The 14,775-nt window shown below is 56.9% G+C and overlaps 3 protein-coding genes across 3 annotated transcripts in view; 2 read left to right on the top strand and 1 right to left on the bottom strand.

Annotated features, from left to right (window-relative positions):
- The window catches only part of ZNF598 (zinc finger protein 598, E3 ubiquitin ligase), a 22,234-nt gene extending 15,824 nt beyond the window's left edge, over positions 1-6,410 (bottom strand). Inside the window, exon 1 of the mRNA XM_040458687.1 lies at positions 6,366-6,410. Within this exon, the coding sequence (XP_040314621.1) occupies positions 6,366-6,410 (45 nt within the window). The remainder of the gene's footprint in view (positions 1-6,365) is intronic.
- Positions 6,411-7,585: 1,175 nt separating this feature from the next.
- NPW (neuropeptide W) lies at positions 7,586-9,695 on the top strand. The gene is made up of 3 exons (XM_040459422.1): positions 7,586-9,053; positions 9,093-9,287; positions 9,509-9,695. The coding sequence occupies exons 1-3, from the start codon at positions 8,583-8,585 to the stop codon at positions 9,623-9,625; spliced, it is 783 nt and encodes a 260-aa protein (XP_040315356.1). The 5' UTR covers positions 7,586-8,582; the 3' UTR covers positions 9,626-9,695.
- Positions 9,696-13,496: 3,801 nt separating this feature from the next.
- The window catches only part of NHERF2 (NHERF family PDZ scaffold protein 2), a 12,498-nt gene continuing 11,219 nt past the window's right edge, over positions 13,497-14,775 (top strand). The window contains exon 1 of the mRNA XM_040459412.1: positions 13,497-13,556. Within this exon, the coding sequence (XP_040315346.1) occupies positions 13,512-13,556 (45 nt within the window). The 5' untranslated portion in view covers positions 13,497-13,511. The remainder of the gene's footprint in view (positions 13,557-14,775) is intronic.

The following is a 14,775-nucleotide window of genomic DNA, read 5'->3' as shown; positions in this document are numbered from 1 at the left end:
TCCGGGGCGACGTCAGCGCCCCGCCCAGCAACGGGCCCGCCCGGCGGAAGCGCGCGCCGCGACTTCCGCCCCAGCGAGACGCGCGGGCCAGAGCAGGGCTGCGCAAGGGCTCCGTGGCCAAAGCTCTTCGCGCGGGGACACGCAGCGCCGCCGGACGGGTGCGAGTGTCCGAGCGACCCCGGATGACGGTCAGTGTAAGTGTGCCCCTGCTGTGGATGGGCCGTACACGCGTGCAAGCGCTCTCCCGTGTCGCTGCAAAATGCAGAGTTAACGCGACGGCCCGTAGTTTATAAGCTAGGCTCTCGTCTCGGGAGCCCAGCATTTCTCTCCAGCCCTCACCGCTTGTGTTTGGAACACACACGGGCCTGCTCGCCAGGCACCGCCACCACCTGTCTAAGTAAGAGTTTCCTGCAAATCTTTATTGGAAAAGACATCCATCTCCGAGCCAGGGACTGTCTCCCCCAATCCTTATGGAAAAATCAGGCAGGGAACCACGTGCTCTTGACTGGGCACACCCTGCTGAGCTTGGGGGAGCCGGGGCGGGGTGGGGGGGGCTTGTCGCGGAGCAGCATCAGCGCAAGTTTGTTGAATTGATGGTGGTGAATACCGGGGCTTCCTCCCTGCCCTTGGAGGCCAGGCACACTCCAGACCTCCCTTACGTCATCGAAGGAGGCGAGTCAAATCTGAAACCTTGTATAAAAAAGGCAGTGTGGGGGCGCCTGGGTGGCGCAGTCGGTTGAGCGTCCGACTTCAGCCAGGTCACGATCTCGCGGTCCGTGAGTTCGAGCCCCGCGTCAGGCTCTGGGCTGATGGCTCAGAGCCTGGAGCCTGTTTCCGATTCTGTGTCTCCCTCTCTCTCTGCCCCTCCCCCGTTCATGCTCTGTCTCTCTCTGTCCCAAAAGTAAATAAACGTTGAAAAAAAAAAATTAAAAAAAAAAAAAAGGCAGTGTGTTGTAGGGAACGAGTCTGGACTTTATTTTTAATTATTCTCTTCTTTTTTTAAAATTTTTTTAAATGTTTATTTTTGACAGAGGCAGAGAGAGAGACAGAGTGCCAGCGGGGGAGGGGCAGAGAGAGAGGGAGACACGGAATCCGAAGCAGGCTCCAGTCTCTGAGCTGCCAGCACAGAGCCCGACATGGGGCTCAAACTCACGAACTGTGAGATCATGACCTGAGCTGAAGTCCGTCAGTCGCTTAACGGACTGAGGCACCCAGGCGTCCCACCCCCTTTTTTTTATGTAGGCTTCATGTCCAACTCACAGCCCTGAGATTGAGAGCCACCCAGATGACCCTCTTTTTATTTATTTATTTTTTAAGTAGGTGCCATACATAGCTTGGGGCTGGAACTCACGACCCCGAGATCAAGAGTCATGTGCTCCACCGACTGAACCAGCCAGGCACCCCAAGCCTGGACTTTAGAATCAGACAGAAATGGGCTGGAAACCCCCCTTCAGCCACTTACTTGCTGGCAAACTTGATTGGCTCACCAAACCCTTGGCTTCCTCAGTTGTAGACAGGGATCATCACACCAAATAAATCTGGTGGACTGGCCACATGCAGTTGCCGTCCGACTCTCATGAAAGCCCACTGAAATGACAGTAAAGGAATAAAACACTTTCAATCCACAAGTGCAAAGAGAACAGGAAGGGAGGAAACAGCTAGTGAAACACATAAACAAACTTTAGGACAGGAAAATGATGGAGTGACTTATTTTACAAAACATTCTTAACACCTTTGGGGGGAACCCTGATAAGTTTCACTGCTGGCGAGCTGAGGCGGGGGACTAAAAACTGCAGTGTCTGCAAGTCAGTGCATGAACCCGGGGACCTGGGCCCTCCTACCCTGCCCTGATGACTGTATCCAATCCCTTCCGTCCCACCACGTGCTCTCAATAGGAGACTTTCCAGTGGAGAAACTGACCAGCCCCAGAGAAAAGCTTCACTGACCACGGCTTTGCAGAAGGAAAAGCCATTCCTACAGTGAAGCCATGCCCCCACACAAAGGGCATCCAGGTCTCACGCATACATGGGGACAGACAGGCAGCCAGATCTCTAGACTTAGAAGGAGAACCTGCAGTGTGAAAGATAGACCAGAATAAGCCAACCCAGAGAGCAAAAGGAAGGTTTTTAGAAAGAGCTGTATTTGGGGTGCCTGGCTGGTAGAGCACATGACTCTTGATTTCAGGATCATGGGTTTCAGCCCCATGTTGGGTGTGGAGCCTTCATTCATTCATAAATAAATAAACAAACATACATCATACACACACACATACATACATACGTACATACGCATGGGTGGCTCAGGTCATGATCTCATGGTTTGTGTGTTTGAGCCCTGGCATCAGGCTCTGCACTGACAAAGCCTACTTGGGATTCTCTGTCTCCCTCTCCTTGTGTCCCTTCCCTGATCTCTCTTTCTTTCAAAATAAATAAGTAAACATTTAAAAAAAAAAAAAGAGCTCTATTTGATATTTCCAGAAAAGATACCGCTTCCATGAAATGAGAATAAGATGCCTTGAACGATAACAAGCACCAAACAAATCAGAACAAGAAAGAGCTACTAGAAATTAAAAACATAAGTAAAAATTCAAGAGCAAAATCGGAAGATACAGTTAAAAGAAATCTGGCAAGCAGAACAAAAAAACAGATGGAAAATAAAAAGGATGGAAATCCTGTTTTTTTAATAACAGTAGCTGTGACTTTTTTTTTTTTAACGTTTATTTATTTTTGAGACAGAGAGAGACAGAGCATGAACGGGGGAGGGTCAGAGAGAGAGAGGGAGACACAGAATCTGAAGCAGACTCTGGGCTCTGAGCTGTCAGCACAGAGCCCGACGCGAGGCTCGAACTCACAGACTGTGAGATCATGACCCAAGCCGAAGTCGGACGCTCAACGGACTGAGCCACCCAGGTGCCCCAAGAGGATGGAAATCTTACTCTAGAAGGTACGATATGTAATTAATAGGAACTTCGGAGAGAACACAGAAAACCGAGAGGGGCAAATTACGAAAGACTAAGGTAACACAGGCCACGGCTCAGGGACACAAGTCTCCATACTGAAAGGGCCCAGGCAAGGAAGAAAGGCCGCCCGCGAGTGACATCATCAGGCACGGCAGAGGCAAACAGGAGGGCTGCAGACCAAGTGAAGATTCCCCCACCCCCACCCCAGAGCTTGAAGGAGGGGGAGGTGAGGAGGGAGAAGACCCTGGAAGGATGGAGAATCAGTCTTTACTCCTGGAACACGGGAAGCTGGAAATTCTGTCAAATTTTTGAGGGACTAGGATATCCATGCACACCTTCTATGCCCAGAAAAATCTTTCCACTAGGCATAAAGCCACTGCCATAAAAGGGACAACGTATTTAGCACACATGAAGCTACCAGAGGGTTCACGTCTCCAAAATGTTAGGGACTATCCATTGGAAGATGATCTGGCATCCAGAACACGGGTTTCAAGCCAGATGAGAGTGACAGCAAAGTGTGGGATGGTGCCTGGGGGGAGACTCCTGAGTAGGTGTGAGAAGAGAGGGGTATGCAGTCTGGAGCAGGAGGCTGCCACCTCCCACAGGGAGGCCTCCAGAAAACACGGTACTCATCGGGTGCCCTCACGTGCTTGAGAATCCGGAAAAGTTACTGCAAAGAGCTCGACCTATCTCTCAGAGCCTTTGGGGGAAAATAGCAAAATAAGCCTACAGAGAAACAAGCAGAGAAACAAAAGTGACAAGCATTCGGCAAGAAAGGAAACCTAACCATAGTACATTACTCGGCTTAGCAGCGAAACGATTTACACGGCCATGATAATGTGCACGCTGACTGGTGAGTTAGCCAAAAGTTGTGATAAAATCCTAGTAGAAGGACGGAGGGATGAAAAGTGGGCTTATCGGGGTGTAAGAGGGCCGAAGCTTCATCTGAATTTGTAGGAAGCCTTTTGGTGCTGCCTGCAACAGATACTTTGGAAAGCAGCAGTTTATAATCTAAGGGTCTGTGGTTCCCAATTGGGGGCAGTTTGGCCCCCAAAGAGGCATTTGTGGTGGTCACAGCAGGGTGGGAACGTTGGGAACGTTACTGGCATCTCCTGGTTCATTAGTTTCCTGTTGCCACTGTTAAAAATCACCACAAATTTAGCAGCTTAAAACAACACATCCCTTGTCTCACAGTTAAGGAATTCAGAAGTTCTAAATGAGTCTCAACTGGGATAAAACCAAGGTGCAGGTGGGGTCCTCGCCTTCTGATGAGAATCCGTTTCCTCGTTTTTCCAGCCTTAGAGGCGCCCCCCCCCCCCCCCGTGTCTGCAAATTGCATCATGCCAGCCTCTTGGCGTCGTCCCCACCCCTTCCCTGACCCCTCACTAAAGGACTTCCACACTAAAGGACCGATGTGATGATGCTAGGCTCACGTGGATGATTCAGGACCATCTGCTTATATTAAGGTCAACTGATGAGCCTGCCTAATTTCTAATTTCGTCTGCAAGTTCAGTCTTCTGTCCCCTTATCCAGTAAGAGTGCACGGGTTCCAGGATATGTGGGGTGCAGACGGCTTGGGGAGAGGCTGTTACTCTGCCTGTACAGATGAGTTAAGGCCAGGGATGCTGTTACACGTCTGACAGTGCCCAGGGCAGCCCCCACAGATGCGGGCAGTGCCAAGGGTGAGGAGCCCCGATGTGGCCATCAGTTTTGCTGGGGGCTTCTGGTTGGGAGGGGGCGAAGGGAGCTTCCTGGGGAGCTGAAGTCTTTGCTCTCTTGATCTGGGCTGTGGGCACACAGATGTATGCATCCCTAACAAATGCAGTTATTAGATGTGCACACTGAAAGTATGTTACACCTCCTTGAAAAGACCACTGGGGGGGGCCTGGGTGGCTCCCTTGATCAAGCGTCTGACTCCCATTTCTGCTCTGCTCGGGATCCCTGAGTCGTGGGATTGAGCCCCACGTTGGGCTCCGTGCTGAGCTAGGAACCTGCTGGGGATTCTCTCTCCCCTGCTTGTGTTCTCTTTCTCTCGAGACAAAAAAAAAAACGCACTGATTTTTAGAATGGCAGTTAAGTTTACGATTTTTAAATAGGGGGTAAAACTAGAAGAAACAGCTGGGGGACTTGTGAACACCTACATCTGCAGAGCAGGACTGGGATGTGAACGGCAGGCGGGGTGGTGAGGACGCCTTTAATGTTCCTCTCCTGGTGGCATTAATTTATAATGTAAATTACCTTACTAGAAATTAGTAATTAAAAATAATAAGACAGGGGCACCTGGGTGGCTCAGTTGGTCAAGCGTCTGAGTTCAGCTCAGGTCATGATCTCATGCTTCAAGGTTTTCAGCCCCGCGTCGAGCTCGGTGCGGACAGCCTGGAGCCTGCTTTGGATTCTGTGTCTCCCTCTCGCTGCCCCTCCCCAGTTAACACTCTCTGTCTCTCTCTGAAAATAAATAAATGCAACATGAAAAATAAGACGAAACAGAAATTTGCTCCATCACCGCATCCTTAGGCTGGAAGTCCCTGTCGGGGCCAGGCTCTGTGCCCAGTGTTGAGGTTGAGTGTCAGGAAGATGTCCTGGCCCAGGAGGGCTTGGTGCCTGTGCGGGAAAGGTGGTGCGGAAACAGGCCAAAGCCACTTTCCCTTGGTTTCCAGGAGGCTGTTGGGTGGATGAAGGGAGAGGCAAGCCCCACAGAGGAGAGTCAGTTCTCATGGCCATGGACCTGTCACCTCCTCCCCTCCTCCCACGGTGGAGCTTTGGCTCCAGACCCTTAGTGGGAGAGGGGCAGAGGCCTTTGTCACTGGGTCCCTGGGTTCAGGGCTGGGCAGGGCACAGAGCCCCCCTCCGTACCCTAAATTGGGAGTCCCCAGGACTACTGTGTGCTTCGCTCCCCCCACCTGGCCCTGGGCTCCCTCCCCCCAGGCCTTCTGCACACCTGCACCTGATAGGAGCCCCGCTTCCTCTCTGCCTGGCCTTCGTCCCCTGTTCCCACCATGACATTTTCCTTCTCGGCTTCACAGCTATAAAAAAGCAGGACAAGCGGCTCGGGTATTAACTTCAGATACCGAATATCATCGTGCAGAGTACTTTCCTCTCTTTAGCCGTCGTGCTTTGGGGATTTGTCTGTGCTGGTACTTGTAGCTGGACTTCAGTGTTCTAACCACCACAGAGACTGTATTGCCGCCTAGCCACAGGTGATCCTATGCTGACGCCTCCCTTCGATCCCTGGGGGCTCCAGGAGCCCCCAAGTACCCTTAAAAGCAAGGATGTGCAGCGTCAGAGGACCCTGGCAGCCCGCGTCGTGCCGTGGTGCCTGCCCACCGCACACTCCCGGTGGCTCTCCAGGCCCCTTATGGTGCCCCGGGGGAGGCTGCTTTCCGTGAGGCTCCCTGGTCCCGTGGTCCTCCAGGTGCGCCCACGGCTCCCTCTGCGCCCGCCACCCCTCCATCAGAGTGTTTTACCAACAGTTTAGGAGGCAGGTCAGCCTCTGGGACGGTAACAGCCACAACCATTTTTTAATTTTTATTTTTTAAATTAAAACAAATTTTAATGTTTATTTTTGAGAAAGAGAGCACAAGTCGGGGAGGGGTACAGAGAGAAGGAGACACAGAATCCGAAGCAGGCTCCAGGCTCCGAGCTGTCACACACAGCCCGACGCGGGGCTTGAACTCCTGAACCGTGAGATCATGGCCTGAACTGTAGTCACTCAACTGACTAAGCCACCCAGGCGCCCCTTCAATTTTTTAATGTTTTTATTTATTTTTGATAGAGACAGAGCGTGAGCAGGGGAGGGGCAGAGAAGGGGAGACATAGAATCGGAAGCAGAACCCAGGCTCCGAGCTGTCAGCACAAAGCCCGATGTGGGGCCCAAACTCGTGAACCCCGAGACCGTGACCTGAGCCCAAGTCAGATACTTAGCTGACTGAGCCACCCAGGCTCCCCTGCACAACCATTTTTTTAGCAGCTGCTGTGTGCTAGGCATGGCCCCAACACCCACGCCTGAGTTCATGCTCACAGCGAGCTGATGAGGGGCCATTATCATTCCCAGTCTGCAAATGAAGAAGCAGACAGGAGAGACTGGGACACACACCCTTGCCCCACACCCCCACCACCAAGCACGGCACACATCCCCCCCCCCAGTTCTGCAGGGCCCTGTGGGGAGGGCTGCTGCTGCTTCTGACTGCCCCCCAGAGCTTGCCAGAACCGTGTCGGGCCCCTCCTCCCTTCAGCAGGTGCCATCCTCTGCCCCCACAGCCCCACGATGGTCCCTTGACACGGAGACCTGGGAGGAAGGACTGGCCCAGGCTCTGTTCCCTCCAACTCCCAGAATCACCCCTTCCCTTTTGCTAAAGACACAGGCAGAGGGTGAGGGACAGTTTCCGTCAAGAACTTCAGCTCAGACCCCCAACCTGGGGATCTAGGTTGGAGCCCACTCGCCCCACCGTTACCCAGCAGGTGTGATCCAAACAAGTGCATTTTCGTGGTGCCTTAACCTTCCTCACTGGCAAATGGGGTCAATAATTGACCCTCCTCAGCGCGCCTGGCTGGCTCAAGTCACTGGAGCACGTGACTCTTGATCTCAGTGTTGTGAGTTCGAGCCCCACATTGGGTGTAAATAGTACTTAAAAAAGTAAAACCTTGGGGCGCCTAGGTGACTCGGTTAAGCGTCTGTCTCCTGATCCCAGCTCAGGTGATCTCAGGGTCTTGAGTTCAAGTCCCGCCTTGGGCTTTACTCTAGGTGCATAGCTCACATAAACAAACTTAAAAGAAATAATCATCCTACTTTCATGGCATTGTTAGGAGATAAAAATAAGATATTTCAGGATCCTTGGTGTCTGGAATCTAGAAGGTGTTAGGTGAATGTTGTGGTTGCTGGGGGTGCGGTGAAGTCGGATTGTTTTGAGGGCTGCATCCTTCCTGGGCTGGGGCTCTGGCAAGAACGGGTCGGGCTCTGCCCTCTGGAAGGGGTTGTTAAACCCCTGTAGCCAGGAAGGAATACTCGGCGACTATTCACACGAGGGCCATGTAGACGGGATCCTGAGTGATGGCAAGGAAGGGAAGGATGTTCCAGGCACAGAAGTGCAGAGGTGGGCAGAATCACTGGTTGCTGGGTACAGCAGAAAGAGGATGGAGACTGGCCAGAGGAAATGGTCTTGGGTGGGGGGAATCGGGACCAGAAAGCAGGCTAGAGGGCCACAGGGCCTCATCCTGCCCAAGCCAGGGCTGCCGGATGAGAGGGGCTTCCTCTTGATTCTGGAAGCCCTAGGGAACCACTAACCACCTCAGGGAGGGCCCCATGTGGCCAAACTCGTGGTTGCAAGCATCCAGCTGCAGCTGGGAAATGGGTTGGTGGGCAGAATCGAGGGTGGGAAAGGAGAGGAAGGAGTAGGGGACAGACTGAAGAGCTATGTAGGTGAGGACAAGAGAGCCCTCCGGGAAGTAGATCCACAGAGGGTTCTTGAATGATGCAGAGGGCTCTTCCAGCCTCCGTCTTTCCTCTTCAGTGTACAACCTGCAAGAGCTGTGGTTAAGGGGGCACCCATTCTCCTTGGGGGGAGGAGGAAGCAGAGCAGCTCCCTGGGGGAGGGGACGACAAGGGCGCTCCCAGCGGATCGTCAAGATGAGCTCTGGCCGAAGGCCCACCGCCACTCAGAGAAGGTGCTCTGATAACCCACCCACGTCCTTGCCGTGGCAGCCCGGGCCTCTCTTCTCCCTCCTTTGGGAGCCCGGCGGGTACCGCCCGGACGAGCAGGGGCGGGGCCCGCGAGCGGTTATAGTCGGATCCACGGCGCTCTGGCTCCCCGACGCCGCCGCAGTCCCCGCAGGGCGCCGAGACCCGGTTGCGTTAGTTCCTGGCCTGCCCCGCCGGGCGGCCGTGCACGTGAGCATCCTGGCGCGGGGCACGGGGGTGCGGGGCCCTGCGGGCCGGCCGGTGCTCGCATTGTTGCTGCTGCTGCTGTCGCTGCCCGCTGACGCCTGGTACAAGCACGTGGCGAGTCCCCGCTACCACACGGTGGGCCGCGCCGCGGGCTTGCTCATGGGGCTGCGCCGCTCGCCCTACGTGCATCGCCGCGCGCTCGCTGCCGGACCCGTTGCCTCGGACACCCAGGGCCTGGGCGCGTCCCCGCAGGAGCCATCTGCCAGAGACACCCTCCTTCCGGCGCCCGTCCCCCGAGGTGCTCTTCTGCTGCCCTCTGGGGTTCGGGAACTGTTGGAGACCGGAAGGCACTCGCGCGCAGGGCTCCGGGTCAGTGCGCCTTGGAGCTGGCGCCACCCCGAGCGCGCGCCGGAACTGGAGCCAGGGCTCCTCCGCGGAGCAGGCCAGGTACGTGGGGAGAAGGGGGCGAGGACGTCTGGGGAGATCTGAGCCCGGTGCGCCCACTCACATGCCCACGAGGCACCCCACGACTCTCCTGTCTCCCACTCCTTAGGGAGAAAGGCTTCCCTGGAGTGTCCTACCCTTTCCAGCCTTGGGGACGTTTTGTGTGGGGGGTGGGTAGTGGAGGGCGCACAGCCCTGTCCTCGAGGTCCTGCTCTTCTTTCTAGAGCCTTTGGAGAATCTCCTGTTCAGCCACGGTCTGCCCAGAGAACCGCGTTCGCCGGACCCCACGTCTCCAGGGCTATCCTGAGCACCACCCCTGCTGGCAATGCCCTTTCTCCTGACCCAGGCAGAATACATTAGTTCTCTAGGGCTCACAGCGACTGGTCAATAAATTTGCCTGGTTCATGTGTCCCCATGTGTGACCCCTTTCCTCTGTGATGTGTACTTGGCATCTAGCTCTAGGGCACAAACAGCTGCACCCACGCCCTGGCAAATATCAGGAGCCTTCTCTCTGGCCAAGGGATGCCCGCTCCTAACCATCTCCCAACTGTAAGTGCTGGGGGGACAGAGGCAGAGACATTGCTGGGGCCTAGGTCCCCTTTTCCCTTCTCTGCCAGTACTGCCCCTCCTATTTGGGGGTGGGGTCATCAGACCAGGTCCCAGGGTCCCACAGGATGGGAGAGGTCTCATGGGAGGTAGGCACGAGTCAGCCCCTGGGTCCTGATGCCATCCACCAGAAAGGAGAGTAGGCACTCATACCCTACCAGCTGAGAGCGAGAGCCCCCACCTCAGCCTCCCAGGAGCCCTGTAAGTGCCCCCCCTCACTGTGGCCCCTGGCCAGGTTCGGGAGCCCTGGCAGCCCACCCAGCCTTTCCCCCATCTCCCGGCTTCATTTCAGCCACGATCTCCTTTGTACCCCTTCTTCAGGCCACCCTCTCCTCCTAGGGAGGAAAGGCCCCTTGCCTCCCCAGAGACTCTTCCCCCTCTGATCCTCTCCACATTTCCAGTTATTGGCTCCAAGCCCCATGTAAATGTGCTCTGCCATCTTGAATAAGGACCTCCCTCCACCTGGGCCCCCTTATAGATCCTGCTCACAGGTGCCAGGGCCCCTCCACCCTTCTGCTCCCTCATTAACCCTCCTCAGTATGGGCTCTGACTCCCACAACTGTTCTGGACCAGACCTTGAAGTGCCTGTCTGCTGTGCCCTGATACTGTCAGCCTCCCGGAGCCCTCCCTTGGCCATTTGGCAAGGTGTTCCCTTGGGGCACCCAGCAAGGACTGGAGGAGGGGTGGTCCCATGCCTGTTGGGCCAGCTAACTTCGACAGGCCCACCTAGAACTGGCCCCCACATTCCCCTTGGCCTCTGGAAGCCCCCGTCTCTCCTTACTGGCAACTCCTCATCTCCTGGATGCATCCTTCTCCCCACGTGGTCCCCTAACGTGGGTGCTCTTTTTTGCTCCACCCTCCCAATTCTTACCAACCCCTGGATTTATTTATTTATTTATTATTTATTTTTTAATGTTTTTTATTTTTGAGGGAGAGAGAGAGACAGCAGGGGAGGGGCAGAGAGAGAGGGAGACACAGAATCCGAAGCAGGCTCCAGGCGGTGTGCTGCCAACACAGAGGCCAACGCGGGGCTGGAAGTCACAAGACACGAGATCATGACCTGAGCCGAAGTCAGACGCTTAACCCACTGAGCCACCCAGGCGCCCCGACCAACCCCTAAATTTACTGACTCTGATTCCAGGATCTGCACTGAGGGGAGGGGCAGCCACCTGACTCTTCAGGTCAACACACTCTCTGCACTCCAAGTCCACTCCTGCCAAACTTGGTCTTTCACAACACGCGTGTCCTGTGCACAACACCTCAAGGGCTCTCCACCACTGATGGCACGAAATCCATGTGCCACGTGCACAAAGTCTAAGGCTGCCCTGTCCCGCGGTCTCATTGCTCCCTCCCCTCCCTCACACAGAGAGCAGGAACTCTGGGCAGATTCCAGAACAGCCCCACGGTCCACCCTGAAGAAGGACTCTGGGGCCTCAGGCCGTGTTTAAATGCCCTCCTCAAGGGCTGTGCCAGTCCTGGGCTTGCCCTTGGATCTAAGCGATGTTTCCCCAGTGCTCAGCAGCGCCTGGTGCCAAGTGGCCTGTAAATGTTTGGTCACAAGTGCCGGAACCCTTGGTGAGACGCTAGATTTCACGAGGCCTGGAGGTACCCCAGTCCAGAGAGGTTGGTGCCAGGTCCAAGGTGAAACTCCCCGATTAGGGACTTGGCAGAGGCCCAGCTTCCCTGCCCACCACCTACGTGCACCCCCGTGCCCCTGCAGTACAAGGAGCCCTAGTGCGTCGCTCCCGCTCTAATCTCCACCCAGCCCGGGAGGCCGAACCGAGTCGGAGCCAGAGGGGCGGGGCCTGGGCCAGCCCCTCGGATGAAGCGATCCCAGCGACAGCCAGCAGGTGGCGCTGCGCGGCTGCTCTCTCGGGCTGCAGTCTCCCTGGGAGCAGGGGCGTGGGCGGGCCCAGAGCGGGTGGGCGGGCTCCTGCGCTGCCTCCCTCGGTGGTCGTCGCGGTTCTCCCCTTCTCTCCCCTTCTCGTCTCCGGGTCTCTCGTTCTCATCACAGTTTCCGTCGCGCTGGTCCCCCGCCTGCTCCAGTTTCGAGCTCTGAAGAGAAGCCTGGCGTAGTCCGAGGGAGGAGGCCATAAGCGAGGTCCTATCATCCCCTGGGGCCATTAATGCCCATTAGGGAGGCAGCGCCGGCCCGGGAAGCTCTGGGCCATTACCGGGGCGTCAGACTAATGTCTCCACCCCACAGACGGGTCCCCGACCCTTCCTCTGGCTCGGGACCAGGCCTCAGCCCACTGCCACAGCCCAGAGTCCCCGCCCAGGCCCAGGCTCCGCCCATCGCTGGGGGCGTTGCCCCTGGGAGGTAGCCAGAGCTCGGAGGAAAGCCCCCTCCCCACCAGTGGAGCCCCAGGCCAACCCACACCCCAGGTGGACCCTCTGCGGAGGGAATCCCCGGGAAAGGTCTCCGTCTCCGCCTGTCACAAGGCCTGTGTGGCAAGGTGGCAGGAGTGGGATGAGGGCTTCGGGGCGTGGGGATCACCTCCCACCTGACCTCCCCCTGCTGCCAGCCTAGATGATCACTTTCTCTGGCCCATTTCGCCAGAGACCCCAAACAGCTTACAGCGCCTGAACACCTTTCTGTCTGCTCTTCTGAGCCTTTGTCCATGCTGTTCCCTCGGTTTGTTTCTCTGTCTTGCTTTTCTCTCTCAGCCAGAGGCTGGAGGAAGGGCATGGGAGAGTTTGCCCAGGAGAGCAGCTGGGTTGTCTTCCCTGCCTCTGTTGTCAGGCCCCCATTCTTCCCCTGCTCCTCTTCCCCATTCCTGCTCCCCCTTTGGAACTTAACCTGCAGCTCTCCTTTATTCTGGGGTGTTACCTACCTCCCTTATTAACTCTACTTTGTTGCCTTTTGTTATGCTGTGAAGCAGTGTTCCAGGCCCCTGACTATGACCACCCACCCCTGATTCCGCCTCCCTCCCGTGGTGGTCTGCCTCCCTCCCGTGGTGGTCTGTTCCTATCCATCGTCACTCACTGGCTGAGTCCTGGGCTGCGGGAGGCAGTGAGGGCCAGTGGCTGATCCTGGGAGTGTCTGTCCTATGTGTGTGGGTGGGGTGGGGGGGGGGGAGGAGATGTCCAAGCTTCCCAACCCGGAGGACCAGGGGTTCCTACCTTCTCTGCCCCCAGCCTGGGGGGCTCCCATCCAGCCACCTCCCTAGATGCTGGTGTGACCCCAAGCTACAGCCTGGCAGGTCCTGGCTGGTGCTGGTTGCTATGGGGTGACCCCTAAGCCCCATCAGGAATACTATATAGTACACAGCACTGCCACACCCATCCTCACAGCCACCGGGAGCAGCAGCACCAGGTTGGGTCCGGAGAGGCCAGTCACAGGCCAGACAGGCAGCCTCTGGACAGAAAAGCAGACAGACGCCTATGGCGGCATCAGCCAGGAACTTAGAGGTGGGGGTGGGGAAGCAGCCATGCAGCTTTGGCCTAAGTGGCTTTTAGGGGCAGCAGCTGGGGTGTGGACACCCAAGGGGCTGCAGCCCAGGAGGCTGCCCAGAGGAGGGCTCTGTGCTTGGGCGGAGGCTGGGAGCCCAGGCTGAGGGCACTGGAGAGGGGAGAAGGAGCAGCAAGCACTAGGCCCAAGCTGAGGCTGCCTCTGTCCCCATGGGGAACTGCCTGGGCTGGTTAAGCCTCAGCCCGGGGAACCAGGTATGTGCAGGGGGCTGGGCAGGCTGGGAAGGGGCAGGGGCAGGCTGAGGGGGAGCCTGCAGCTCAGCTGTCTTCCTGTATCCAAGGCTGGGGAAGCGCTCGGTGGTAAAGTGTGGACTTGGCATCTCACAGCCCTGCCCTAAGAGGAGCCAGGGAACCTCGCCTGGGTCTCATTCCTCTTTAGAACTTGGTTCCCTGATCTGCACCCTGGGGTTGTTCCAGATAAAGTGTACTCAGAGCCACAACAAAGCATAAATGGTTTTCTGTTGTCATTTTTGTCTGGTTGGGGGAAGGGGTACTCCTGCTGGGGACGGCTAGATGCTAGGGGAGAAGGACAGAGGGAGGGGAGGGCTGGGGCAGAGATCACAGGGGTCAGCTCCTGGGAACAGCTTCTGTGAGCACTGGTCACCAGCCAGAGGTCAGAGGCCAAAGGCCTCAGTACATTTAATCTCTGCCTGGGATGACCAGGGGCACAAGTGAGAGGCCCAGGGTAAGAGAGGAGTGTGGGGGGTAATGTTTAATGGACGTGCCCAGCACAGGTCCACACAGTCTCCTTGGGAGGGCCAGGGCGCTGCCCAGTCACTAGCCTCCAGAATATAGGGAAGGGCTGCTGCCTTGTCACTTTCAAACTCCTCTTTCTGTCTTCTGGACCATCCTGGGACTCTGTTGGGCCAGGGCAGCTCTGGGTGCAGGAGGGATCCTGACACAGGGACACCGGGGTGTGTGTGTGTGTGTGTGTGTGTGTGTGTGTGTGTGTGTAGCGGGGGAAACTTCCTGAGGATGGTGGGCAGAGCTGTGGCTCTTGTTCTTACCCTCTGGCCGCTGTGTGCGGTTCCTCACCCTGAAGACCCTTTCTCCACTCCTTCCCCCACCTCCACAGCCCGCCTTGGTGCCACGCATACAGTAGGTGCTCAATAAATGCCCCTGGAACAGGAGGCAAAGGCGCTGGCGCCAGGGAGGCTGCCCAGAGTCGGGGCAAGACCGAGGGGGGCGTCCCTAGGCCCCGCAGCCTCCGCCCGGGATTGGAGGGGTGCCGAGGCAGGGCCGTGGCCGGGGCGGGGGCGGCCGAACGGAGGAGGCGGGGAAGGGGCGGGCGCGGGGGCGGCGCCGCAGCCGGAGCCGGAGCCCGAGTCCGAGTCGACGAGAGCCGAGCGAGAGCAGCCGAGGGCGCCGCCGGGTCCCCAGCGCCGTCGCTGCCGCCTCCGCGCCGCCCCCGCGC

The sequence above is a fragment of the Herpailurus yagouaroundi genome, unplaced genomic scaffold, assembly GCF_014898765.1.
Source record: "Herpailurus yagouaroundi ecotype Mexico unplaced genomic scaffold, PumYag 222, whole genome shotgun sequence".
NCBI lineage: Eukaryota > Metazoa > Chordata > Mammalia > Carnivora > Felidae > Herpailurus > Herpailurus yagouaroundi.
This window is presented reverse-complemented; position numbering and strand designations above follow the sequence as displayed.

Bases quoted from the DNA above. Each gene is read 5' to 3' on its own strand.
- NPW (XM_040459422.1), top strand. From the start codon at position 8,583: ATGAGCTCTGGCCGAAGGCCCACCGCCACTCAGAGAAGGTGCTCTGAT. The intron at 9,054-9,092 runs GTTGCCTCGGAC...GCGTCCCCGCAG, and splicing joins GCGCGCTCGCTGCCGGACCC to GAGCCATCTGCCAGAGACAC. The intron at 9,288-9,508 runs GTACGTGGGGAG...TCTTCTTTCTAG, and splicing joins TCCTCCGCGGAGCAGGCCAG to AGCCTTTGGAGAATCTCCTG.